This window comes from Callospermophilus lateralis, chromosome 14 (genome assembly GCF_048772815.1).
Source record: "Callospermophilus lateralis isolate mCalLat2 chromosome 14, mCalLat2.hap1, whole genome shotgun sequence".
Lineage (NCBI taxonomy): Eukaryota > Metazoa > Chordata > Mammalia > Rodentia > Sciuridae > Callospermophilus > Callospermophilus lateralis.
The window spans coordinates 35839162-35865626 of record NC_135318.1 but is presented as its reverse complement, the minus strand read 5'-3'; the positions used below and the strand labels follow the sequence as shown (position 1 = coordinate 35865626).

The 26465-nt window shown below is 34.1% G+C and overlaps 1 protein-coding gene across 2 annotated transcripts in view; it reads left to right on the top strand.

Annotated features, from left to right (window-relative positions):
* Srbd1 (S1 RNA binding domain 1) overlaps positions 1-26465 on the top strand; it is a 220167-nt gene that overhangs the window by 65154 nt on the left and 128548 nt on the right. For both annotated transcript variants that reach the window (XM_076832900.2, XM_076832899.2), the window contains exons 11-14: positions 5857-5964; positions 10061-10218; positions 13309-13399; positions 14094-14201. In XM_076832900.2, the coding sequence (XP_076689015.2) occupies positions 5857-5964; positions 10061-10218; positions 13309-13399; positions 14094-14201 (465 nt within the window). The remainder of the gene's footprint in view (positions 1-5856; positions 5965-10060; positions 10219-13308; positions 13400-14093; positions 14202-26465) is intronic.

The window sequence follows — 26465 nt, the reverse complement described above, 5'->3', positions numbered from 1 at the left end:
AATAAAATAAACAAAATTTAAAAAAAAAGAAGTGAATGTGGAAGATATTTATTAGTGTTGGCCATTGTCAAATCTGACTCTATGCAAGTAGTGATTGACTTCACTGAAGGGGTAGTGTAGTATAAGTGTAACGATGTACAGTTGTACAGTAATAGAATGCATCATCTTCTTCTGTCTTGATAAAGTCTTATTAGCTAAATTTGTCTTATTTTATTAATAAATTGTATTAAAATTTTTTTAAAAAATGAAGAGAATAAATATCTAAAAGAAATACTATATTTCAGAAATTACATTAACATGTTTTAATTATAATCAAACTCTAAGATGGTTTTTTAGAAAACATAAAACAGATATGTTTGAGTTTCAATTAGTTATATTACTTCCTACCCATGTTACTGTGGGTGTTTTACTTAATTTTATTTTCAGTTTCATTGTCCTTAAAGTAGTGAATTATACCTTCCTCATAAATTGAAAAGAATGAAGTGATATTCCATGTAATTTTGTAGCTTATACATGGTGTTGAACAGGCCTTTGATAGTATCTGTTATTACAAAGTGGTGAGATTATGGTCCTAATTATTTTCCTAGAAGTGTTTTAGTAAAGAGGTCACAATAAATTGGGGACAACTTCTAGCTTATTTTCCTGAAAATATTCTTAATTCTTTGTATCAAAGTCAGTCCTTAATAAAGAAGTATTAGTTATACTTTTAACCTACCGTCTTTATATTAAGTAAATATCAGGGGATAGTTTTCCTTATAATGATATAATTATTTTTTCCATGGCTTACCTATATTTGATTTTAGTTTTTCCCTTGTACTGTGGTGTTTTGTTTTGTTTTGGTAGAGGGGATTGAACCTAGGTCTGCTTTACCACTGTGCTACATCCCCTGCCCTTTAAAAGATTTTTTAAATTTTGAGATGGAGTGTCTTGCTAAGTTGTTTAGGACCTCCCTCAGTTGCTGAGGGTGGCCTCAAACTCTGATTTTCCTGCCTCAACCTCTCAAGTTACTGGGATTACAAGTGTGTTCTACTGTGCTTGGCTGGTATTGTGCTTTTAATTATACTCTTTAAAAGGATCTCCTTTCCCAGTTAAATAATTGGTAATATTATTTAACCTACAATATGACATATTATGTAACTATAGTATAGTAATATAATGCTACTAGAGATTGACCACTGTAACCACTGAGCCACATCCCCAGCCCTATTTTTGTATTTTATTTAGAGATAGGGTCTCACTGCGTTGCTTAGTGCCTTGCTGTTACTAAGGCTGGCTTTGAACTCACAATCCTCCTGCTTCAGCTTCCCGAGCTGCTAAGATTACAGGCATGTACCACTGGGCCTGGCCTTAAAAATATTTTTTTAGTTTTAGACGGGCACAATATTTTTATTTTATTTATTTGTTTTTATGTGGTGCTGAAGATAAAACCCAGTGCCTCACACATTCAAGGCTCTACCAACTGAGCTTCAACCCTAGTCCAGTAATATAATTTTTAATCGAAAGGTTTTTTTTTTTTTCCATGTAGATAATTCCAAGAGCTGAAACACTTCTCTGGGAACTATGGGACTATTCTCAAGGAATTTTTTCTTTTCTAGAACACATTTGAATGGCTAGACATGTTTGCCTAATGAATTTTTTTCTTTTTCTTTTTTTTTTTTTTGTTTTTTCTCTCTACTGCTTTTCCCACTCTCCCTCATATACTTATCCACTCAAGTATATATTAGACTTTGGAGGTCCACCTGGAAACTTGAAAAATACACTGTCCTTGAAGACCATGTAGTTTAATAAGGGTGACACTGAATAGAAGTAGAGAGTACCTGTAAGAGTTTGTGTCATAGAACTCTATTTGGCCTGGCATGTATGCAGGTCAGAGATAGGAATGGAGTAGAGGCAGCATGAAGTGAAAATTGAGATCAGTGTGGGCCAGGTCATATATGGCTTTCTAAGTATACTAAAGATTTTTTTTTTTTTTTTTTTTTATCTTAAGTGTAGTAGGAAACTAATAAAGGTTTTAAACAGAGAAGTGTCATGATCAGATTGCATTTTAAAATCAGTCTGGCTGCAACATAGAAAATTATTTGAGAGGAACTAAGAGCAGGTATGGGAGCTTTGGACTAGGGTAATAACAATAGGAAATAAACAGATTCGAGCAATGTTTAGGAGGTAGAGTCTACAGAGGTAGGAGAAATCATTCGATTAAATGGTGGATGGATTGATTAGGGAGAGGTGAAGTGAAGCATGGCATTTGTATAGCAGGGCAAGAAGATAGATGATGGTATCACTTATGCTATGAAGATATAAAGTTCTATATGATTAGGGCAGAGAGTGAGCTGAATGGAAATCTTGTTATTATCTAAGTTAATTAGAATAACAAGGAAGAATTTAATACTAGGTCTAAAAAAAATCCTAGGTCTAAATTCAAAACTGAACAATTCATATTTTATAATTATATGTTGTTAGTTCAAGAGGATAAATATGAAGAGGATTTCTAATCTTGTCACGTGCTGTAATAGTTATGTTTGTGAAAACTCCATTAGTTTCTGCATTTGCTCTTTAAACAAAAACATATGTGAGGGAATGATCTCAACGCTTCCCTGTTCATGACTTGGACTGTACAGTGACCAGGATTTGTAAGTTTGAGCTCGCTTGCAGCGAGTTTTTATGTCTTTTATCTGATGAGTAAATTTCTATTGTTTAAAATTGTACTAATTTTTGTTCAGTGGTTTTAAGAACTATCTCCTGATCCAGTTCTTTTTTAAATGTGGAAAAATGAAAGCTAAATGGAGAGAGCCTGTCTTTATCTTAGGTATAAGAAACAAGCAGAGTGTGTTTCTTTGCCAAAGTAGAGAATATTTTTTTGTGCAATGGGTGGACAAAGCATGTCTCTGTCAAAAACATACAGGTTAGGGCACAGATCTTTTCAGTTGTTTATAGTACTCTCCTGGCCCTTGCAGGCAGTTGAGTTTGTGGTTCCTGCCTTATATTTTTGCTTTATTGTGCATATCTCATAAGACATATGTTTCATATTGTAGAATTTGGTTTAGATGAGGTCCTTCAGTTTTATTCAGTGGTATTTAGTTGTTGAGTGATGGAAGACTCAGGTTTTGAGATAATATTCTGTAAGGTAAACATATTGTATTGCTTTAAGGATATAGTAAGTAATAAAGTCTGTGAAATCACCATACTGTTTCAAGTCCCTTATGCTAATTTCTGTGAATAGCTTCTAGGAAGCTAGGGAAGGAGCATAAATTATTATTGTGTAAGGAACCAAAAGAAGTTTCTGTAATGCTGGATATTAGTTTAGCTGCTATGTTTCAGGGCTGGGTCCAGGGTTTGAAGGTCAACTGAATGGAAATAACTGATACATCTTTAAGAATAAAATAGACCCGCAGCAGTCTTCCAGGGAGGAGAGCCTAGCAGTCTAAACCAAGGGAGGATTTTGAGGTTTGAAAAAGATCACTGGGGGACTTCAAGAGGATATGCAAAGGTAATAGTAGGATTTCTGGCTATTTCTTGCAAGTAGTAGGGAAATCTTTATTGGAGGCTTAAGGGAATAACCTTAGTAGACATCAGCTATACTAATTAAAAAAAAAAATCACTTCATTAGTCTTCCTGCCTCTAAGCACTATCTTCATAGCATATTATCCCATGACCTAGGACTGTGTTTCCTCTCTCAACTAGCCAGTCTCTATAACATGGTATATAAGACCATTTTAATCTTTCCACTGCCATGTATTCTAGCCTCTTCTTCCTTTGACTTTATCCTGCCAGTTTATACCCTAGCCATACTGATCTATTTGTAGTTACTTGAATCTATCATGTTCTTTCTTGCCTCTGAGCTTTCCAGTATGCTGTGGTTTCTTTTCAGAATGATCATATTCCTTTGCCTTACTAGATAAGCCACAATTCATTTTTAAAACCCATCTTAGGGTTTTTCTGGGAAGCTTTTCTTGATGTTGAATTCTCCAAATTAACAATAATGGTAGCAGCAGCAGCAGCAGCAGCAAGTGCTTAAATAGAATGTGCCAAAAAATTTATAAGTCCTTTACATATTAACTCACAACACTGAATTAAATATGATTATTACTCCCATTTTATAAATGATAAATAGCAGACATGGTTAAGTAAGTCTCCCAACAAAGTAGTAAAGTGGAATTTAAACAGAGATAATCTGCTTCAAATCTTGGTTTTCATTAAATATGTTGTACTGCTATCACCGCTACTTTTGATCTCTATACCTTTAATTTTGCATATTTCTAGTATTTGCATTTATCTTACTATCCTTTTTTAAAAAAGGTCCAGTGAAAGCAAGACTTGTGGCTAATTCTGTCCTCCTCCTCCCTACCCCTCATGTCCTCAGATAAAGGTGACAGTGGGGAATAGTGAAGATTTAGATAGAAAGAAGGAAATATACATCCTGCCTAAAAGCACTTTCATTGAAATTAAAAAACAAAATTATTTGTAATTCAAGTATGTTACCCTCTATGGAAGGAGTTTAGTTATTTGCTAACACATAACCTTTGGTATGTAACAGTGTAAAGGCTTGTGCGTTTGCTTGCTTAAACTGAGTTCATTTCCTTGCCTGAGATGATTAACAGATGAGAGGACCTTTGACATGTATTAGTGGATGACTAGAAAACATTTATATTTTGTTAATGGAGTCTGTTCAAGAGCCATTAAGGGTCAAGGGCAGAAATGCTGTAGGTGGATGGAAACACAGAAAGGGTAGGACTAAATTTGTCCTTTTTAGTTGCGTTTTTTCTCTCCATTCTTTCTTCAGTGTCCACTAACAGTTAATCCTATGGCCTTTACATTCTTCAGTATGTGTATATGTGTCCTTAGTAGAGCAGCATGGCCTGAGTTCTACTCAAGAATGTCCAGGGCTTGGGTTGTGGTTCAGTAATAGCGTGCTTGTGTAGCATGGGTGAGGCACTGGGTTTGATTCTCAGCACCACATATAAATAAATAAACAAAAGTCCATTGGCAACTGAAAAAATACTTAAAAAAAAATGAATGACTAGAGGTGAGGTTCAGTTTCTCCTTTGCTCAGTCTCCTTTAATTCTCATGAAGAGATAAAGAAAAGGTAATAGAAGAATCAGTGATTGTCTTAGCGTTTTTTGTTTTTGTGGTGCTGGGGATTAGAACCCAGGCCTTTTGCATGCAAGGCAAGCCCTCTACCAACTGAGCTATATCCCCAGCCCTGTTTTATTGCCATGACAGTGTGGTACAGACTGTGTGTCTTATAGAACAAAAATTTATTTTCTCACAGTTCCTGAGGCTAGTAAATCCAAAATAAGGAATTGAGTCACTTCCTGTGGGGGTAGGAAAGAGGGGTGTTCTTGTTTGTCACCTTCTCCCTGTGTCATCACAGAGTAGAGACCCAGAGGAAGAGAGCAAGGTCTCTGGTGTCATGACCTCATATGAAGCTAATTATCTCCAAAAGGCCCCATCTCTAGATGCCATCTCAATAGAGATAAGGGCTTCAATATATGAATTTGGGGAAGGGCACTATTCAGTTCATAGCAGTACTGTTAGTCCATAGTAATAATTTTTTGGTGACTTTCTTGTATCTTGATATTTTAGTTATTACTAATAATGCTTTGATGACTCTTCCCAGCAGATTTTTTCCCCTTTAAGTTTTATGTCTAACTGTAGTTAATAGGTTTTTATAAATAAAACGTCCAGATGTCATAGTAACAAGTTCCAGACACTACAGCCTCTCCTTACAGATTATGTTACTTTTGCTTTAATAAAGGCTTTTTCCCCCTTGCCTATTTCACACTTCTTTCTTCCAGGTGTCCTTTCATGGTCTCATTATTGTCACATCAGGTTTAGTATGGGCTTTCTTTTTTCAGGTGGAGACCACGTGGTTTTGCAAGGCCAGAATTAATGAAGATTTTACATAATTCACTGGATGATTCCTTTAAACGCCTTATTTATCCTCTCCTCTGTAGAGAGTTCAGGTTTGTATTTTGTCTTGCTTAATTTTGTGTGCTATTTATTTTGCATTGTACTGTTAAAGAATATAATAAGTATTTGTTGATTGAGTCACAAAGCCAAAGAACTTAGAATCACAAAGTCTTTTAAGTTTAAGCCTTGATTACAATCTGTACATGCCTTATGCATAAGTCTTAAAACTTTGTTGTTAATTGTGATATACTTTTCAAGCTGGACCACTTATGTAGTCCAGCTTGAAAGGTATACTCTGGAATAATAGTCTTGCATTTTGACAACCAAGCCACATAAATGGTTTTATTGATTTGAGATTTGTTTTGGAAGAAACAAACTGAGAAGTTAATGGAGAAGTTACTTGCAGTCATTTTTTAGAGGTAAGAGAGCCAAAGAAAGCATAAGCAGGACATGATGAATTTATTACTGTGAAGAAGGAAAGCTGTTATATAGATTTTATTCTCTAAAGGGGAAGTGTTTGGATGAAATGTTATCAGCAATGATGAGCAAATATCAGGACATTATTAAAATAGCCATTTAAAGGGACTAATAGAAGTTCTAAGAGCAATAAAGATGAAAAATAAAAAAAAATGGGGTGCGGATTGAGAAGATGGAAAGAAAAGAAATGTAGGGAGGCATACCCCCTCCACTTCCATACCAGCCTTTGTCCTGGTAGTCAGTCCTAAAAACTAGCCATTCTCTCATATGGTCTTTCCTGAGTGGGATAGATTTATTTCATTCTCCCTTTTTCGAGGTTTCAGCAAAGGCTATCTGGAAATTTCGATTTCTAACCATCTCATCAACCTTACTAGAATTTCTAGCAGACTATATACTATTTGTCTATTTCTCTTATGTTTGACATGACCATTGAGTTCAGGGTATTGAATGAGCAGGTACTCTTAATGACACATAGCTCTCTTGTTCAATTTCTTTTTATCAGTGACATTCAGTTTCTTGTTTCAGCCTTTTTAGTTGAGAAGTCCCCTAACAATAGTGTTCGTTTTGAAATTCTGTTTCAAATTTATGTTGTGCAACATCTCTTGTTTTTGGTGACAGGGCATAAAATTTAAAGATAGGAAATTCTGTCCTTAGTGAAGAAAAACTTATCTTATTTAAAAATGTAATTCCTTTTATATAGTTGTTATTAACTTATTTTTTTCATTATGCATGTTATGTCCAGTGGCACTTTTGACATTTTTGCATCTGTTTGATTTGGTTGGCTGTGGAATAATTTTGTTCAGATTGAATATAAACAATTGGTGCAAGAGTGTCTAACATATAATCTAGCAGTGAGAAGTCACAAGGACTTTCCTTCTCTTTTTCTAAAATACCTTTGGTTAAAATAATACATCTTCTTTCAGTTCTTAAGTTAGTTTGCAGACATTGTCTGGAGATGTGTTTTGATAGATATATTTCCATGAACAGCAGTTGAGGAAGGCAGTCCCAATCAGTTTTACTTTTTTGAAATAAAGAAAAGTACTTTATTTTTCTTTTTTTAGTTGTTATTTTTAGTTATACATGAAAGTAGAATGCATTTTGACATATTATACATACATAGAGTATAACTTCCATTATTGTGGTTGTACATGATGTGGAGTTACATGTATTCATATATGAACAAAGGAAAGTTATGTCCAATTCATTCTACAGTCTTTCCTATTCCCGTCCTCCTTCCTTTCCTTCCATAACCCCCCTTGCCCAATTTGGTGAACCTCCACCCGCCCCCAGCGGACCCCCTGCCCACCTTTCTTCTTTATGCTGAGTAATATTTCATTGTGTATACATTCCACAGTACTTTATTTTTCTAATTAAAAAGAGCTTTGGGGCTGGGGATGTGGCTCAAGCGGTAACGCGCTTACCTGGCATATGCGGGGCGCTGGGTTTGATTCTCAGCACCACATAAAAATAAAATAAAGATATTGTGTCCACTGAAAACTGAAAAATAAATATTAAAAAATTCTCTCTCTCTCTCTAAAAAAAAAAAAAAGAAAAGAAAAGAACTTTGTCCCAACTATAGGAAAATTGAAAGCATCAGTAAAGCACAAAAGGGGGGAAACATAATTTCGCTAGAGATACCCGTTGTTAGCCATAGTTTTCTCCAACTTTGTGTGAATTAAAAGAGACCATTAAGATTATGTGGGCTGGGGATGTGGCTCAAGCGGTAGCGTGCTCGCCTGGCATGCGTGCGACCCGAGTTCGATCCTCAGCACCACATACAAACAAAGATGTTGTGCCCGCCGATAACTAAAAAATAAATATTAAAAATTCTCTCTCTCTCTCTTAAAAAAAAAGTGTTCTTAAGATTATGTTATTTTGTAGTCATTTTATTCAGTTGACTATATCCTATGCATAAACTGCTTCTGCATTTTTTATTAACATGACTATCATGATCATTTATCCATGTGGCATTTTTCATATCTACTTTATTTATCATTTCTGCCTTGTCAGTTATCAAGAAGTGTTTTACCATCTTGTACTGTATCATGCATTGTTCCTTCTCTTTATGTCCATGGTTACTGTCTTAGTTCAATGCATCAACATTTCTTGTCTGGATTACTGTACTAGTGTCATAGATGGTTACTGTCTTCTGTCTTTTCCAACATAAATTTCACATTGCCATTTTAAGATCCCAATCTCGTTATTTTATGCTTGTCTACTTACAGTCCTCCAGTGTATCTTCTTTGTCTCCAGGATAAAACCCAAATTGGTCAGAAGAACATACATGACCCTGTGTGATCTGGGTTTTTCTTTCTTCTAGAGCTTTTATATGTTCACTCTGTGGCTTACAAAATTACTCACCTTTTCTATGAGTCATTTCTCTTTCTTTCATCTCTGTTTTCCTCTTGATTTACCTGAGCTTACCTAGTTCAGCTATCCTTCCTAGGCATTCCTGTTACGTTAGCACTTAACCATTGTTTTAAACTTGCCTGTGTATTTTTTCTGTTTTTTTTTTTTTCCACTGCACAGTGAAAATCAGGGCAGAGAATCTTGTCTTTTTGGCTTATACCAATAATGGTACCTTCTATAAGACTGTTAACAAATGTTCATCTAGTGAATAAAGTAAAAGTGTAGATATAGAAATATTTGGAAAGATACTTCTTCTCTTGTTTGGCTGAATTTAGAGAGAATGATAATGAAATGTTTAGAGAAAATGGAGAAATCTTTAGAAAGTGAATTAAACCAGAGACACTAACATTAGTTAGCTGTGTGCCTCTTTTATAACTGTAACATATTCTGCTACAGCACTGATATGAAATGTGCTTTGATGACTTTTATATGTTCAGTTTTCTTGTGGTCAATAGCATGTGTAATTCACATAGTCTAAGAGAAGTTATACTCCATAAATTCTTAAGAATTTCAGGAGACAGTATGTGGAGAGCTTCTATTAAGTAGGTCAATGGAATAAAATTTGGTTTCCAAATGATTTTAAGCCATAATGGACATTTTTATCATAGAGTGTGCCTAAAAGCACACTTTAAAAAATAACTTATCTGCATAAAACTGAAATTATTTATATGAGGCATGATTCTGGACTGGCTCCAGAATGGTAATGTCATGACACTGAGAATGACAAAGGGGTAGATGTGGAGAATAGAAAAGATGACTGGGATATTTAAAGGTAAATGTATAAAATTAAATGTTATTGGAGGCTATCTGTGATTCAATAATTTGTTACTCTAATTTTTGTGTGTATATTTTTCAAAATTTGATAAACTTTAATTTGACTCCCACATGTCATGCATACATACATTTTTTTCTCACATATATGCATATCTACACTTTATCTTAGCTAAAAGGCTGAGAAGTGATATATGCACCTCTAATCATATTACTTTTGTATATAGCATAGAGCAGACAGAGAAGAAAGGTAGGTATGACAAACTCATAAAGATTGCTTCAAAATTTTTGTGGTATTATATATTACTGTGACTAGTAAAAATAGACCCAATCTAATTTTTGTATGTGATGTTTTTCTTTTAACTTATTTTGTTATAGGGAATGTTCCTGTGAGGAATAACTATACAAAATAATCCCTGTACTTTTTCCCTTTCCATTTATTTATTTATTCATTCATTCATTCATTCATTTATTTATTTTTCATTTCTGAAGAGCCAAACTGACATCAGATGCAGAGAAGGAATCAGTAATGATGTTTGGACGGAATCTTCGTCAGCTTCTTTTAACAAGCCCTGTTCCAGGCCGCACCTTGATGGGAGTGGATCCTGGTTACAAACATGGTTGCAAATTAGCTATAATTTCTCCTACCAGTAAGTTCTCTTTCAGCTTTTTATATAAAAGTTGTTTGGTCTGTTGTTAAGTTTTACTTATAGATTTTATGAGGATTTGGAAATAATGTGAATTTTTGAGGCTTAGCAAATGGTTTTCTTATAGGGATATGAGAACGAGAGAATCAAACTTCATATTTTTCTTTATTTGTTGATCAAAGCCTTCAACATATGACCATCATTTATCTCCTTCCCTATTTCTCAGTAGAGAACTGAGGATTAACAAGGCTCGAACTTGAACCCTATCATCCTTCATCAACTTGTTTGACATAGTTATATTTGATGTATTTTATTTCTATATGTTTAAGCACCAAAAGACACTTTTGATTTGTCCAGCTAATATTGTTTTCATATTCACTCATATATTTACCTTTTCTAATACTTTTTATTTTTTTCTGCATTTCTGTGTTTGCAGTTGAGCACATTTTGCATGGGGGGCAGACATGAAAATCTTATGCTATTAATTTTTATGTGGGTCAGATGATGAGAAATTGTCTCAGTTTTTATTCATCTGAAAAAGTGTCTTTTGCCTTTATTTTAAAAAAATTTTATTAGTTGTTGATGGATCCTTATTTATTTTATTTATTTTTATGTGGTGTCAAGGATTGAACCCAGTGCCTCACATAGGCTAGGCAAGTACTCTACCACTGAGCCACAACCCCAGCCCTCTTGCCTTCATTTTTGAAAAATATTTTTGATGGGTGTAGAATTCAAGATTGGTTGTTACTTAAAGATGTCATTCTATTTTTATTTTATTTTTTTGGCATCATATTTTCTGTTGAGAATTTAGCCAAAAATCTTATTATTGTTCTTTTTGAAAGTAATATGTCTTTCCCCGCTGGTTGCTAAGATTTTCTCTGTGATTTTCAGAAGTTTTCTTATGATATGCATGTGTGTGTGTGTGTGTGTGTGTGTGTGTGTGTGTGTGTTTGCATGAATTTCCCTTGGAGGTTTTTAAAGCTCCAACATTTCTAACTATTCTTAGAAACTTTCTAACTTGTGTTTTCTAGGGAAGTACTTTTTGACATTTTGGGATTTTTCTGTTCGGAGGATCATCACATTTTCTATTCTCTCTGCTTTCTCCCACACAGATGCTTATGTGCATAGGTCTTAGCTGTCAGTGCATTGTACCCATCTGCTCAGTTTTGGGTTTTGTGAAGATGTTTTGTTATGTTTATTATAGATGCACTCATGGGGTTTTGTTTTTTTATTCCTAGTTGTCTTCTTTTTTAAACATGATTTTTTTTTATAAGTTTATTTGTTTTATTTTTTTATGTGGTGCTGAGGATGGAACCCAGTGCCTCACACGTGCTAGGCAAGCGCTCTAACACTGATGCACACAACTCCAGTCCCCTTAGTTGTCTTTTGGTGCTGTTCATTTTTATAATAAATGGGAAGTCTGTTTTATCAATTTTTTTCTTCAACTACTGATTCATCATGTGACTTTTATCTTTTGCTGTGTTAACTATGATGAAGTTTATTATTCAGATTTTTTTCAAAAAATGTCAAATTACACTTTCCTTAGTTAAATTCAACTTGGTCATGATTCTTTCTTTTGGATGTTGGTAAATCACGTTTTCAGTCTTGTATTGCTTATAGGATAATTCTTTTTAAAATTTTTAACATGTAGATATAGGGACTTATCCTCAATCTTCATTGGTAAGATTTTTGTAAGAATTATCCATTTCGTCAAGTATTTAATCAAAATACTACATACTATTATTTACATACATACTATTATTTAAATCCGTTTCTTTTTAATCTGCTCCATTTCTAGTTACAGCTTCTTTTCATTTCTATACTCTATATTCTCTTTTCATTTCTATATATATAGCTATAGATAGTTAATATATCTCATATATTCTGCATTTTCATTTTTATATTCTATAGCATATTTTCATTTCTATTATAATTTATGAAATCATTTTAAAATATAATTAATTTGTTCTGCAAAAACCAAAAAACAACCAAAAAAGAATTTTACACCGACTGCTTTAGGAAAATCAGCTCTTCACTTTATTATTTGCCAGTTCCAAGTGCCTATTTGAAAATATTTTATAATTTGTAATATATTTATAGTTATATTTATAATTTAAATATAATAAAATTATTTCTAATATAATACTTTATATTTATTTATAATTAAAAAAAGATTCTTTGATTTTTCTTGATTGTTAATTGCTAAAAGTATTTTTTTTTTTTTTTTTTTTTTGGTACTGGGGATTGTACTCAGGAGCACTCGATCATTGAGCCACATCCCCAGCCCTATTTTGTATTTTATTAGAGACAGGCTCTAGCTGAGTTGCTTAGCACTTCACCATTGCTGAGACTGGCTTTGAACTCGTGATCTTCCTGCTTCACCTTTACCAGCTAGGGATTACAGGAGTTACATCTGTTACAGGATTACACGCCTGGCTATTAAAAGTATTTTTAAAAAAATAATTTTGTTGCTCCTTTGTGTTGTTTTTTTTTTTCTATTTCATTAATTTCTGTTTTTAACTTTATTATTTCCTCTCTTCTGCTTTCTTTGAAATTATTCTGTTGTTTTCTTAACCTCCTGTTAGGAAAACATTGTTTACTTAGGTCACTTATTTCTATTAGGTAATTACACTCAAATCTGCATGAAGTTTTAATTAAAAAATATTTTTATTAGAAATAAAATATTTTCTGTATATTGTAGTGTAGAAAAGTGCAATTCTTAAATATATAACAAAAAGATTTTTACTAGGAAGCAAATTCATATGTCTACAACTAAAAAGAAGAAAAAGAATAGTATTACAACAGTGTTTACTATGTAGTGAGTATTCAGTAAATGTTAGTTTTTACTAATTTGTTAACATTAACTGTTTTTTATAACAAAATAAGTGTAGAGATTGTTACAATCCATGTTACTTTGAAAGAAACAGTTTTTCAGAGGTCTTAGGGAGAAGTGAACATGAATGATTTAGATTGCATTTGAAAAGACAAGCCTTTTCTCTTACAACTGGCTTAATCAAAACACTGGTGTTATATTTTGTAATTTCCTACAACAAAATGGCTTTTTATTTAATTTTTTTTTCATTTTCTTTTAAGGTCAGATACTTCATACTGATGTCGTTTACTTGCATTGTGGACAAGGCTTCAGAGAGGCTGAGAAAATAAAGAGGCTTTTGCTGAATTTCAAGTATGAAAATAAGTAATCTTTTCAGTACTTCACTGGCCCAGCAAGAGATTCCTTTGAAACCTGAAATAGGGAGGGATCAAGGGAGGTGCCTTGGTGAGAGAGAAGGAGGCATGTAAAACAATGCTGGGGCAAACTTCTGGAGAACTGCATATGGGGACTCCTGACAAGTGCTGCTTCCTCTCTCTTTCACAAATAAGAGGTGATGATGTTGCCAAAAGTGAGCATTTATTTCTTCTATTTGGCCAGTCTTCTTCCCCTGTCTTCTTTTCCTTTCTTCCTTCCTTTTCTTTCTCCTTTTGTTCTCTGAGGAATGGTCATAGTTTTAGTTAAGAATGTTCAGAAATTATGACAACATAATTCAGCCATATTGTCTTTATTACGGCTTAGAATGCCCCAGCTTTAACCTACTGCTTTTTAATTTTTTGATTTCTATTGATGGGAAGAAAGCTGACTGATTTTTCTTGACATTGTATGACAATAAACTGTTTTTTCACTGCCATCTATACCAAATGCAATGGTAGCATCTTTTAAACTGCATGTCTATTTTCCTTTGAAACAATGGAGAGATTGCTTGGATATATGAGAGAATAAGAGCAGTGTAGAATAGTATTTGTGCATTCTGTACATTTTCTCTGGTTGATTTCAAAGCATGCCTTGAACTCATCCAGTTTCTCATTCTGTTTCTGCCTTGAAGCTGCAGCACAGTGGTGATTGGAAATGGAACCGCCTGCCGGGAAACTGAAGCTTACTTTGCTGACCTGATAATGAAAAATTACTTTGCACCACTGGATGTTGTTTACTGGTAAGGATGTTAGGAATATTTGTTTTCTTGGAGAGCCATGGGAGCTTCTAAAGTTCCTTTTGTGATGAATTCTCCTTTCTCTTTTTTAAGATATATGTCTTATTTGTCCTCCTTTCCCAACCCACCTCTTGTTGTTCATGAGAGTTTTGTAGAATTATGTGAAGTGTCTGTCCCTTGGAGAAATTTAGGACAGGAATGACTAGAGCAGGATGGGTCCTGAATCCTCTCACAGAAGCAGCATATTAGGGCTCACCTAATGTGATTTTCCAGGTGTGCATGGTGTGTGTGTTTGTGTTGGGGGGTACCAGTCCTAGGTTAGCAGTTACAGATTGTACGTAACTTTGCCTGCCTTCTCCCAAATATTTTAATGAATCATTGCCCTTCAGAACTGAGAGCCAAGGTAAGGATATGAGTTAAAAAGAATTTTTGATATTCCTTTCTCATTTGTCTTCCTGGTTACAAGTTTTCTTTACATATAGGCATACATATAACTTATGGATGGTTGTGGATCAGTTTGACTCAGTTTCTTTTAGGACTTTCTGGTAGTTCTGTTTTCATTTTCTGTCGTTTTCCCTTTGGACTTCAAATAGCCAAGATTACCCATTTCAAACTGTAGTGGAATGAATAGTAAGTCCTATAGGGTTTATTTCTAAGAAAGAGGGTAGAAATGGTGGTGGGTATTTAGGGGAACAGTACTCAAGAGCCATTTCCCACTGCTTAATGAGAAATCTAATAACTATGATTGTCAGCTAATAAATAGGGGATTTGTAGGATGAATAATGCAAAATAAATAATTAAACCTACAAAAGGAAGAACTCTAGGATTCATTTAGTAGGCTAGAAAATATGGGACAGATATTTAGCGTAATATTCCAAGTGCTTAGAGTGTATGTAATCAAATTAAGTCAGGAAAACAAAGTCAGGATGCCCAAAGAGAACTAGGGGAACATTAGGGACAAACTGTAGGTTCCATAGAGCATGGTTCAGGAAAGGTATAGAATGAAAAGTTCACCTTAGCTTTTTTCCTTCTCTCTCTTGTGTTATACAAGTTGGCCTGGGTAATATTGTGGGTCTTCCTATTCTGAAACTGAAAAAATGTACTTAGTACTTAGTCCCTTTGAGAACCTAAAATAAGCACCTGATATAGCTGATTCTGTTATTATTTTTTTTTCCCACAGCCAACTTTGATTTCTTTTTCACTTGTTACGTTCATTTGATGTAAATGTCTTGGGTACATTTGTAGTGATTATAAATACAACTCTCAATCATAAAAAACTTTAAGTAATTAAAACATTCTGAATTGCATGTGAATATTTTGAGGAAGGGTACTGGGGATTAAATCTAGGTCCCTGCATATGTAAGGCAAGTGCTCTACCACTGAGCTATATCCCTAGCCCTCATCTGATATTTAGATAGTATATAGTATTAGAAAGGGTGAGCCATGGAAAGACAATTTGGATTCCCTTTTTGTTTTCATCATTTACTAGTTATGCAAGGTTAGAATAGTTTCTCAGTTTAGCTTCACATTCCCCTTCATCTTTAAAATGGGAAAAAGAGCTGGGCATGTGTCATATGTCCATAATCCCAGTGACTTGGGAGGCTGAGGCAGGAGTATCATAAGTTTAGGTCATCCTGGACAATTTAGTGAGCCTATCTCAAAATAAAAAGTAAAAAAGGCAAGGAATGTAGCTCAGTGGAGTGCTTGCCTAGTCTGCATGAGACCTTGGGTTTAATCCCCAGTAGTACAAAACACAAAAAGCAAACAAACAAATGAGAATTTACAGTGACTGCTTTAGGAAACTCAGCTGTTCAACTTCATTTTATTATTTCCCAGTCCCAAGTGCCTATTTGAAGATATCATGTTTTCTCATCTAGCACTTTGAGGTTATATTGAAATTGAAATCTCCATGCTTTCTCAGGTAGTCATTTTTTGGTACCTTCTAAACAAATAAGCTGATGTACATTTTTATATTCCTTTCACTCATCCTGAAAAACCTTTTCCCAGTGATATATACTAACACATTTCCTCTGACCTCTTCCTTCTAATACTTTCACCTTGACTTGCTGCAGTAGGTTAGTACATACCATGATCCCAAGTTAACATTTCTATCCTGACCCATGTATCTACCTTTTCTATCATCTGTTTCTCTCCCTACTCATAAAATACCTTACATATTATGGGGGAAGTCATCCAAAGCTTCAAATCAAGTTGCAGAATGTAATTTAGGCTTAGTTAATCAGACAGGTTTAAAAGTTGGAAGTATTCTTGAAAAATTGCACTATTTTATGTATCATTTAAAGTGTATTGATGGAATGATTTGCCATTTTCAGTCTCCTGCCAGATTGCAGGCACTCAATTTACTAATATCCTAATATTTGTTTCTATTAATGTTAAATTACTATACTTAATTATGTTTTAATCTTTTATTCCTATTTTTTCTTTTATTTTGGGTGTGTGTAAGTAACAATAGTGAAATTTATTGAAATGTAGAAATAGCTTAGCTGCTTGGAGACATTTGTGTTCATAGGTATTGTGTTCATTGTCTCCTTCACTGAAGCCTTCTCAAATCAAAGAACCATATTTATATCTCCTTTCCATTAATAATATTACTTAAGTGTCTATCTTGGCAAATATTAATTTTATAAGTATTTATTCATGTTATCCATTTAACTTTTTAGTTAGATGTGTCTTCTTAAGACTATTGACTGGAATTATTATAAGTTGAGTATCATTTACCTGAAATGCTTGTGATAAGAAGTGTTTGTAATTGTTTTGGATTTTAGAATATTTGTATGTACATAATGAGATATCCTGGGGATGGGAGCCAAGTTTAAACACAAAAATTTATTTATGTTACATATACACCTTATATATATGGCTTGAAGATAATTTCATGTTTTGACTGATCTGTCACATAAGGTCAGGTGTGGAATTTTCCGCTCTGGTCTAATGTCCATATTCAAAAAGTTTCAGATTTGGGCGCATTTCAGATTTTAGGTTTTTGAATTAGTGTGCTCAACTTTTATATGCACAAAGCATAGAAATTTCTGTTCTGCATAATGCTCTAGTAATTCTGACTTTGTGCTCTATTTTTTCATTGATAAGAAAATTTGCAATTGACAATTATAGACTTATAGTTTCCCCAAAATAAATGATGATTTGGGAAATAAGATAATTATATGATTAGAGTTGTTATTTAATTATGAAAGAACTGAAAATAATATTTAATCTCTGTATGTTATATTTCAAACTTTGATTAAAAGATTAGGCCAAATGTTGCTTAGAATCACAGCATTTTGTGTATTTTGGACTATCACAGATATACATGAGGCCACTTAAAACTTGGGATCAGAAAATGGAAGAGAACATTTTGTGTTGTTTTTGACTTTAAATTTAATGTTTCTACTCTGAAAGCTGCAACATATAGATGGATTTGAGTAGGCAAATATAGGAAGCAAGAAAAAATAAATTATTTTTGCTTTCTAATGATCTTTCTCATTAGAACAGTGAAAAAATTTGAAAATAGATTGAACTGAGAAGGTATGGTATGTAACAAAAGAATGAGAGAAAAAAAGAAGGAGTGCTATTATATAGAGGGCTGGGAATGTGTTTTCAGAGGTTACTATATACATGGGGCCTAGTGAGTGAAGGCCATGGCCTTAATCAGATCATATGAGACAAAAAGACCTGATGCTGGACACTTGTGAAGCACACATTGAAGCCTATTCTGGTGCAATACCAACCTCTAATAAAAGAAATTGGTATTGCTTTAATTTAAGGAATATAGCTTTGTTGCTTGAGATAAATTGTTTTACCCGCCAGAGTTTCTACCTGAATTACAGGGAATTTGATTGAGCCTTAAAGGATAACTCACTTGTTATCTTGATAGCAAAGCCAGTGAAAATTTTTTGCCTTAAAATTTTAAAAGTCAACTTTTTTTCTTTAAAGGTATTACAAATATGTACATTAATTAGAAAATACAGATATATGGTAAAATTTTCTATTTGCTAAATTGCTTGGACTATATTTCTGGATCTTTCATATATATATATATGTGTGTGTGTGTGTGTGTGTGTGTGTAAAGAAAATCATATATATATATTGTTTTCCCATGCCAACAAACACACTCTGCTTCATCTTTTAAAGTTTACTAGATACCATTCTTGTGTAGTTGAGTCTTATTTAGTCATGTCTTATTCAAAAGCTTTGTTTTTCTAGTCATTACCATTATAAGCTGAGCTAAAGTAAATGTTCTTATGCTTAGATATTTGCATGTGCCATATTTTCTTTAAAATACATTCTGGGAATTAGAGTATGAGTTTAAAGGAGCACCTTACCTCTTCTCCTACCTGAAAAACGCTGAAATACCAAACCTAGAATACTTAGGTTATTTCTATACTACATTTCTCCTTTCAATATGTTAACCACTTCAGGATTCTATTATTTAGAAACTTTTATATTGCTTATATATATATAAAGGTCCACACAGAAAGGAAAGAAAATAAAGTATTTTTTGGAGGGAACGGGGATACCAGGGGTTGAACTCAGGGGCACTTGACCACTGAACCAAATCCCCAGTCCTATTTTGTATTTTATTTAGAGACAGGATCTCACTGAGTTGCTTAGCACTTCACTTTTGCTGAGGCTGGTTTTGAAGTTTTGATCCTCCTGTCTCAGCCTCCTCAGCTGCTGAGATTATGGGCAAGAAACGTTTTTTTAATTGTTAAATACATCAAAATATGCCAAAGACTATATAAGTTCTATACAATTTAAAAAGAACAAAGTGAACATTCTTGTTTCCAGCTTTGAAGCCCCTTATGAGCTGCTTCTTCGGATTGTCTTTTTCTGCCTATCCTCTTTCTACACCCCATGTAATTGCTTGTTTTTGTCAACTTCCTTGCTATTCCAAAAAGACCTGCTAAGAACAAGGTAGAGGAGGAGGAAAAGTTTATTTGATTCACGATTTCAAATGTCTCAATCCATAAATGCCAACTCTATTGTTCTGGGCTGGAGGTGAGACAGAACATCTTGGTGAAAGGGTATCGTGGAGAAAAGCAATTCAGGACATGGCACTAGGAAGCAAAGTGCTCCACTTACAAACTATATACCCCAATGGCACATTCCCATTGACCCACTTTCTCTAGCCATACCCTGCCTGCCTACAGTTACTACCTAGTTAATCTATTCAGCTGGATTAAAGCATTGATTAGGTTAAATCTCTCATAACCTAATCATTCACCTCTAAATTTTCTTGCACTGCTAACACATGAACTTTTGAGCAACACCTCATATCTAAACCATGAAGCTGCTATTTTGAATTTTAAGTGAATTATTGCTTATTTAAGAAAATTAATTCTAATTATGCATATGTTTAAGTCTTTGGAAATACAGTGCTATATTGTCTTCCAAAATGATTTCCAGTTGATACTCTTAGAAGTATCTCTGATTCCATTGTTTTGTGGCATTCGTTATTAAACACTGTGTCCATTTTGCTATTTTTGTTTTGATTTTCATAGACTTGAGTTGATTTTCATATAATAAACTAATTATATGACCTTATGTAGGATACGTAAGCTTGTTGTAATAGTTTCTTTATCCATAAAATAGGATAATAATAGTTCCCATCTTAAAAAATTGTTTTGAAGGTTAAGTGAGTTAATACATGGAATGTGCTTAGAATAGCACCTGGTACATACTTGCCATTATTATTATTGAGGTCAGTGGACATTTATATTTCAATTGTTCATTGGCTGTTTGGGGGTAATCAGGGATAGCTTATTTATGTCCTTTGTTCATTTCTTCTCCCTATTCCAGGTTTTCATTTCATTCAATGACTTGGGAAGTCTTTCTATTATAAATTATTAATCTGTCATGATTTTTGCAAATTATGGAAATAATATTCCCCATTTTTGTTTATAATTTGATCTCTTTATGTACAGAATTTTAAATTTTCTCAGATTTATCTTTTTATTTTTGATTTTTGTATTATGTTTGAGTCTAGAATATTAAAAAGTATTGTATAGTAATGTTGAATATATGAATCTTGCATATGTCCAGGAATATCAATTTTTTAAAAAATGCAAACCTCTTAAGCTTTTATTTTCCTAACTTTTCTTTAATTCTTTTTCTTTTTCTTTGCAAAGCCACAGAATTACTTATATAGTTGCTTCAAAGTTTGATTCTGTAAGAAATTAAAAATTGACTAGAGAACCTTAGTTTAGATAACAGAAGTAGAGACTAGAAGAAACTTAAATAACCTGAAAAAAGTTTTGAAAAACAAAGGATGGATGCTGCTTTCCCCACCTCTTTGTTTTTAAGGTTTCCTCATCACCCAGCTGTTATATTTTGTGAACTGCAGAGCCTACTGGTGTCTCCCCTTTTTTCACCTCCCCTCCTTTACTTTTCCATTTCCTTTCTCTTCCTTTCTTTCCACTTTCTTTTCTTCCTTAATTCTTTTGTTTGTTTGTCTGTAGTTTAGTCATCTCCTGTTGTTTGGCTAGCAGGGTTATTTCTAATCTCTGGTTCTAAAACTAGTGGTACAAACCAACAAACCACAATTTTAATATTTATTTACAGTCATATTTAGTTTGATATTGGTTATGAACTGAGGAAGAAGGGCATTTCTGTTTTTAAATTTATTATTGATACTCAATAGTAAGAGTATTTATATATTGATAAGAAAATGAAGTGTTTTTTTGCCATCAAGTAGCATTTTATATTGCTTTTATTCCATTTGTAATATATTGGAATTGTTAAATCTATGAGGTGATGTCTTTTAGATCTTCAAAATTTTAGCCATTGCTCTTCAAACATTGTCTCATTCTCTCTCTGTTCTTATTCAGAAATTTTAATTATATGCATATTTAGCCTTCTCACTCCATTCTTCAAGGCTTTTAACCTCTCTTTTTCATTTTCTGTCTCTTGTCTGTCTGGGCTGCTTTGTGGTTGATTTCTTCAGGTCTTTTTTCCTAGTTCACTAGTTTTTTCTTTAGCTTTATTTATTCATGTGTTGGTGGGCATTGGGGTCATTGCCAGTTTTCGTCTATTACAAATAAAGGAGCATGAACTTTTTTTTAAACAAACCTGTGAGCATATGCTTTCATTCTCTTAGATAAACAAACATGTGGAAAGGGTATATTGTATGGTAGGTATGAGATTAGCTAAAGAAACTGCCAAATTATTTACCAAGGTAGTTGTACCATTTTGCATTCCTACCAGTGATGCATCAGAGCTCTGGTTTCTCCATATTTTCAATGGAATTATGGCTATTGTTTGGTATGGTCAGACTCATTAAATTTAGCTATTTTAATGGATTTGTTGTGGTATCTCATTGTGGTTTTAATCTGCATTTTCCTAGTGATTAATGTTGTTGAGCATTTTCATTTGCTTATTTGCCATTGTGCATCATCTTTTATGAAGTATCTGTTCAGATCTTCTCATTAGCAAAAATTGAATTGTTTTCCTTCTTTTTATAAAATAAGAATATTTTAAAATGTATTCTGAATACAAACCCTTTCTCGGGAATATTTATAAAGAAATTTTGGTACCAGGAATTGAACCCAGGGGAGCTTAATCACTGAGCAACATTCTCAGCTTATTTAATTTTTTTTATTTTAATACAGGATCTCACTAAGTTGCTTAGAGCTTTGCCAAGTTGCTAAGGCTGCTTTTGAACTTGCAATCATCCTCCTCAGCCTTCCTGTGCTTACAGGTGTACAACACTATGCCTGGCACAGGCATGTTTTTAAAACATATACTGATCTGTAGATTTTTAGTTTTTTAAAACCAGCGTTATTTGAATAGCAAATAATTTTAATTTTGATGAAATCCAACTTAGCTTTTTTTAAAATAGTTGTTGTTTCCTATTTAAGAAGTGTTTGGCAAAAACAAGGTTGCTATAATTTTCTTCTATTGTAGAAATTTTACAATTTAACTTTCATTTAATTTTTATTGGATTGACATATAATTTTTAAAAATTTTTTATTTATTTTTTGTGGTGCTGGGGATTGAACCCAGGGCCTTGTGCATGCTAGGTAAGCACTCTACCAACACGCTTGCAAATTGATTTCTGCGTCTATTGTTAACTTCTGATTCAGCTTTGTGGTGTTTTGTTTCCTTTTCTGTTCAGTTTTTATTTGTGAACTCCTGATTTTCTTGGGAATTTTTCTATTGGAATTCATTGAGGCCTGGATTGATTGTGAGTTGCTTCAAAGAGGATTTGCAGGGGCTGGGGATGTGGCTCAAGCGGTAGCACGCCCGCCTGGCGTGCGTGCGGCCCGGGTTCGATCCTCAGCACCACATACAGACAAAGATGTTGTGTCCACCAAATACTAAAAAATAAATATTAAAAATTCTCTCTCCCTCTTTCTCACTCTCTCTCACTCTTTCTTAAAAAAAAAAAAAAAAAGAGGATTTACATTTTTTCTGCCAGGTGCCTGTAGATGCTACCAGTATCTAGGATCACTTAAATTCTTAGTCAATTCTTTTGACTGCCCAGGTAGTGTGAATTTCAGATGCAAACTACAGAGATGACTTATGGTTCCACATTCTTTCTCATCAGTGATTCTATATTCATCAGCCTGTGACAAGGTTTGAGTTAGTCTGGTTTCTTTGTTATATACCAGGGTAGGATGTAGTGAGTTTATTTCTATTTTACCCTTATACCAAAGGCTTAACTCTTTGGGGTCCCAGTTTTACATATTTGAGGGAAGGTAGAGGAATCTTTTATTACCACCTGCCCGAGGTGCATTCTAGGTTTTGTCTTCTGTTCCTCTGGTACTGTGAAACTCCTTGAGGCCATGAAGCTAGAAGACAAAATATACTCAGTTCAGCAGAGATACCCTAGGCTTGTTATTTTTTTAGTTTGAGTATTTCTCTTACAAATCCACTGATGCACCTGAGAAGATATATTAAGGATTTTTAGTTTTCAAAAATAGGTTAACCCAGGTGGATAATCTGTTTTATTACTAGGAAACAGAGGCCACTATTTGGTTTTCTATTTTAAATTTAAAATTTGGTGTTTTCATAAAAGAAAATGTAATTAGTATAATTAATCACCTTTGTTTACACTTTTAGGAATTACTTGTTTCTTTCACTTATTTTCAGGTTATAAGATGTCTATTAAAAATGTGTACATGGTATAGCTTATCTTATTTCTTTATCAAGTCTGTTTCATTCTGGGAAACATTGCTTTGCTATATAGGAGTTCATAGTTGGCAGAGTTAATTTCCTCTGTCCCTCTTTTTCTTCTCTTCCCTAACTCAGTAGCTGAATTTTCTCATCCTTCCAAGTTTCTGATCTCCTTGGAGTTGAGGAGATAATGGAAAAGAAGCATAGACTTAGGAAGTTGCAATTAGAGAAATGCAAATTAAAGCCACACTGAGATTCTGTCTCACTACAGTCTGAATGGCAATTATCAAGAATACAAGTAACTTATAAATGTTGGCGAGGATGTGGGGGAAAAGGTATGCTCATAGATTGCTGATAGGACTGCAAATTGGTGCAACCACTCTGGAAAGAAGTATGGAGATTCCTCAGAAAACTTGGAACGAAATCACTGTTGGATCCAGTTATCCCACTTCTTGGCATAATCCCAAATGTCTTAAAATCAGCATTCCACAATGACACAGCCAAATCAGTGTTGATGGCAACTCAATTCACAATAGCCAAGCCTATGGAATCAACCTAGATGTCCTTCAGTAGATGAATGGATAAAGAAAATGTGATATCTGTATACACACACACACACACACACACACACACACACACACAGAGTCAGATATTACTCAGCCATACAGAAGAATGAAATTATGGCATTTGCTGGTAAATGGATGGAACTGGAGACTCTTCATGCTAAGTGAAATAAGCCAATCCCAAAAAACCAAAGGCCAATTGTTCTCTCTGATAAATGGATGCTAATACCCAATAAGGTACAGGAGAGGGAAGAATAAAAGTTCATTGGATTAAACAAAAGGGAATGAAGAGAGGGAGATGGGATGGAAACGGGAAAGACAGTAGAAAGAATTGGACATAACTTTTCTGTGTTCATATATGAGTAACAACAATCAGTGTAATTCCAAAAATAAATAAATAAAGGAGTTATAATAAGAAAAATAAAAATAAAAGAAAGTTGGAACAGTAGTAACAGCTGAGGATAAAAATGATACAACTTTCATTCTCTGGCAATTTAATTTTTTTTTTAAGTATACTCAAAAGCTGCTAGGGCCCTCTTGGAACTGATTCTTTCATGTGGCATTTTAAAGAATTTTTCTTCAAAATTTGTTTTCTTAGTTTCTCCAATTAGTAGGCTATCACATGGGAGTTATTCTTTGCAGTGTACCAGTTGTGGCTGTCTTTCTCCAGAATAAACAAATAAACAATCCACTATATCTGGGTTACTTTACTACTCAGTCCTCTTGTACAGAATCTCTGTTTTCTTCCATATATATAATATAGTGGGATACTGGGATTGAACTCAGGGGCACTCAACCACTGAGCCACATCCCCCAGCCCTGTTTTGTATTTTATTTAGAGACAGGGTCTCACTGAGTTGCTTAGCCCCTCATTGTTCTTTTTTTTTATGTATTATTTTTGTTTAATTGATTTTATTTTTTAAAATACATGACATCGGAATGCATTATAATTATTATACATATATACCACAATTTTTCATATTTCTGTTTGTATATAAAGTAGGTTGGCACCAAATTCATGTCTTCATACTTGTACTTTGGATAATAATGTCCATCACATTCCACCATCCTTGTTAATTGCCTGCCTTCTCCCTTTGCCTCCCACTCCTCTTCCCTATCTAGAATTCATCTATTCCTCCCATGCTCCCCCTCCCTACCCCACTATGAGTCAGCCTCCTTATTTTTTTTTTATTGGTTATTCAAAACATTACAAAGATTGCAGAATCACATCGGTTACACATCCACATTTTTACATAATGCCATAATAGTAACTGTTGTATTCTGCTACCTTTCCTATCCTCTACTATCCCCCCTCCCCTCCCCTCCCATCTTCTCTCTCTACCCCATCTACTGTAATTCATTTCTCTCCTTATTTTTTTCCCATTCCCCTCACAACCTCTTATATGTAATTTTGTATAACAATGAGGGTCTCCTTCCATTTCCATGCAATTTCCCTTTTCTCTCCCTTTCCCTCCCACCTCATGTCTCTGTTTAATGTTAATCTTTTCCTCCTGCTCTTCCTCCCTGCTCTATTCTTAGTTGCTCTCATTATATCAAAGAAGACATTTGGCATTTGTTTTTTAGGGATTGGCTAGCTTCACTTAGCATAATCTGCTCTAATGCCATCCATTTCCCTGCAAATTCCATGATTTTGTCATTTCTTAGTGCTGCGTAGTACTCCATTGTGTATAAATGCCATATTTTTTTATCCATTCATCTATTGAGGGGCATCTGGGTTGGTTCCACAGTCTAGCTATTGTGAATTGTGCTGCTATGAACATCGATGTGGCAGTATCCTTGTAGTACGCTCTTTTAAAGTCTTCAGGGAATAGTCCGAGAAGGGCTGTAGCTGGGTCAAATGGTGGTTCCATTCCCAGCTTTCCCAGGAATCTCCATACTGCTTTCCAAATTGGCCGAACCAATTTGCAGTCCCACCAGCAATGTACAAGAGTACCCTTTTCCCCACATCCTCACCAGCACTTATTGTTGTTTGAGTCAGCCTCCTTATATCAGAGAAAACACCCGGCATTTGATTTTTTTAGTATTATCTTCTCCAACGCCATCCATTTACCTGCAAATGCCATGATTTTATTCTCTTTTATTGCTGAGTAAAATTCCATTGTATATATGTGCCACATTTTTTTTTTTTTTATCCATTCATCCACTGAAGGGCATCTAGGTTGACTCCACTGTTTAGCTATTATGAATTAGCACCTCATTGTTATTGAGGCTGGCTTTGAATCCCTGTCTCAGCCTCCCCAGCTGCTAGGATTACAGGCTTGTGCCACAACACCTGACTCTTCCTTTGATTTCCATGAGATTAGCCCCCTCCTCTCTTTTCCTTTTTCCTTTGTAGCTTCCACAGATGATAGAGAGCATATGACCTTGACCTTCTGTTTCGCTTACCTGATAAGTCTCTAATACCAACCATTTTTGGAAATGACATTATTTTATTTTTCTTTATGGCTGAGTTTAAAATCTCCATTGTGTATAATGTACAAATTTTCTTTATCCATTCATCCACTAATGGATACCTAGGCTGGTTCCATAGTTTGGTTATTGTGAATTGTGA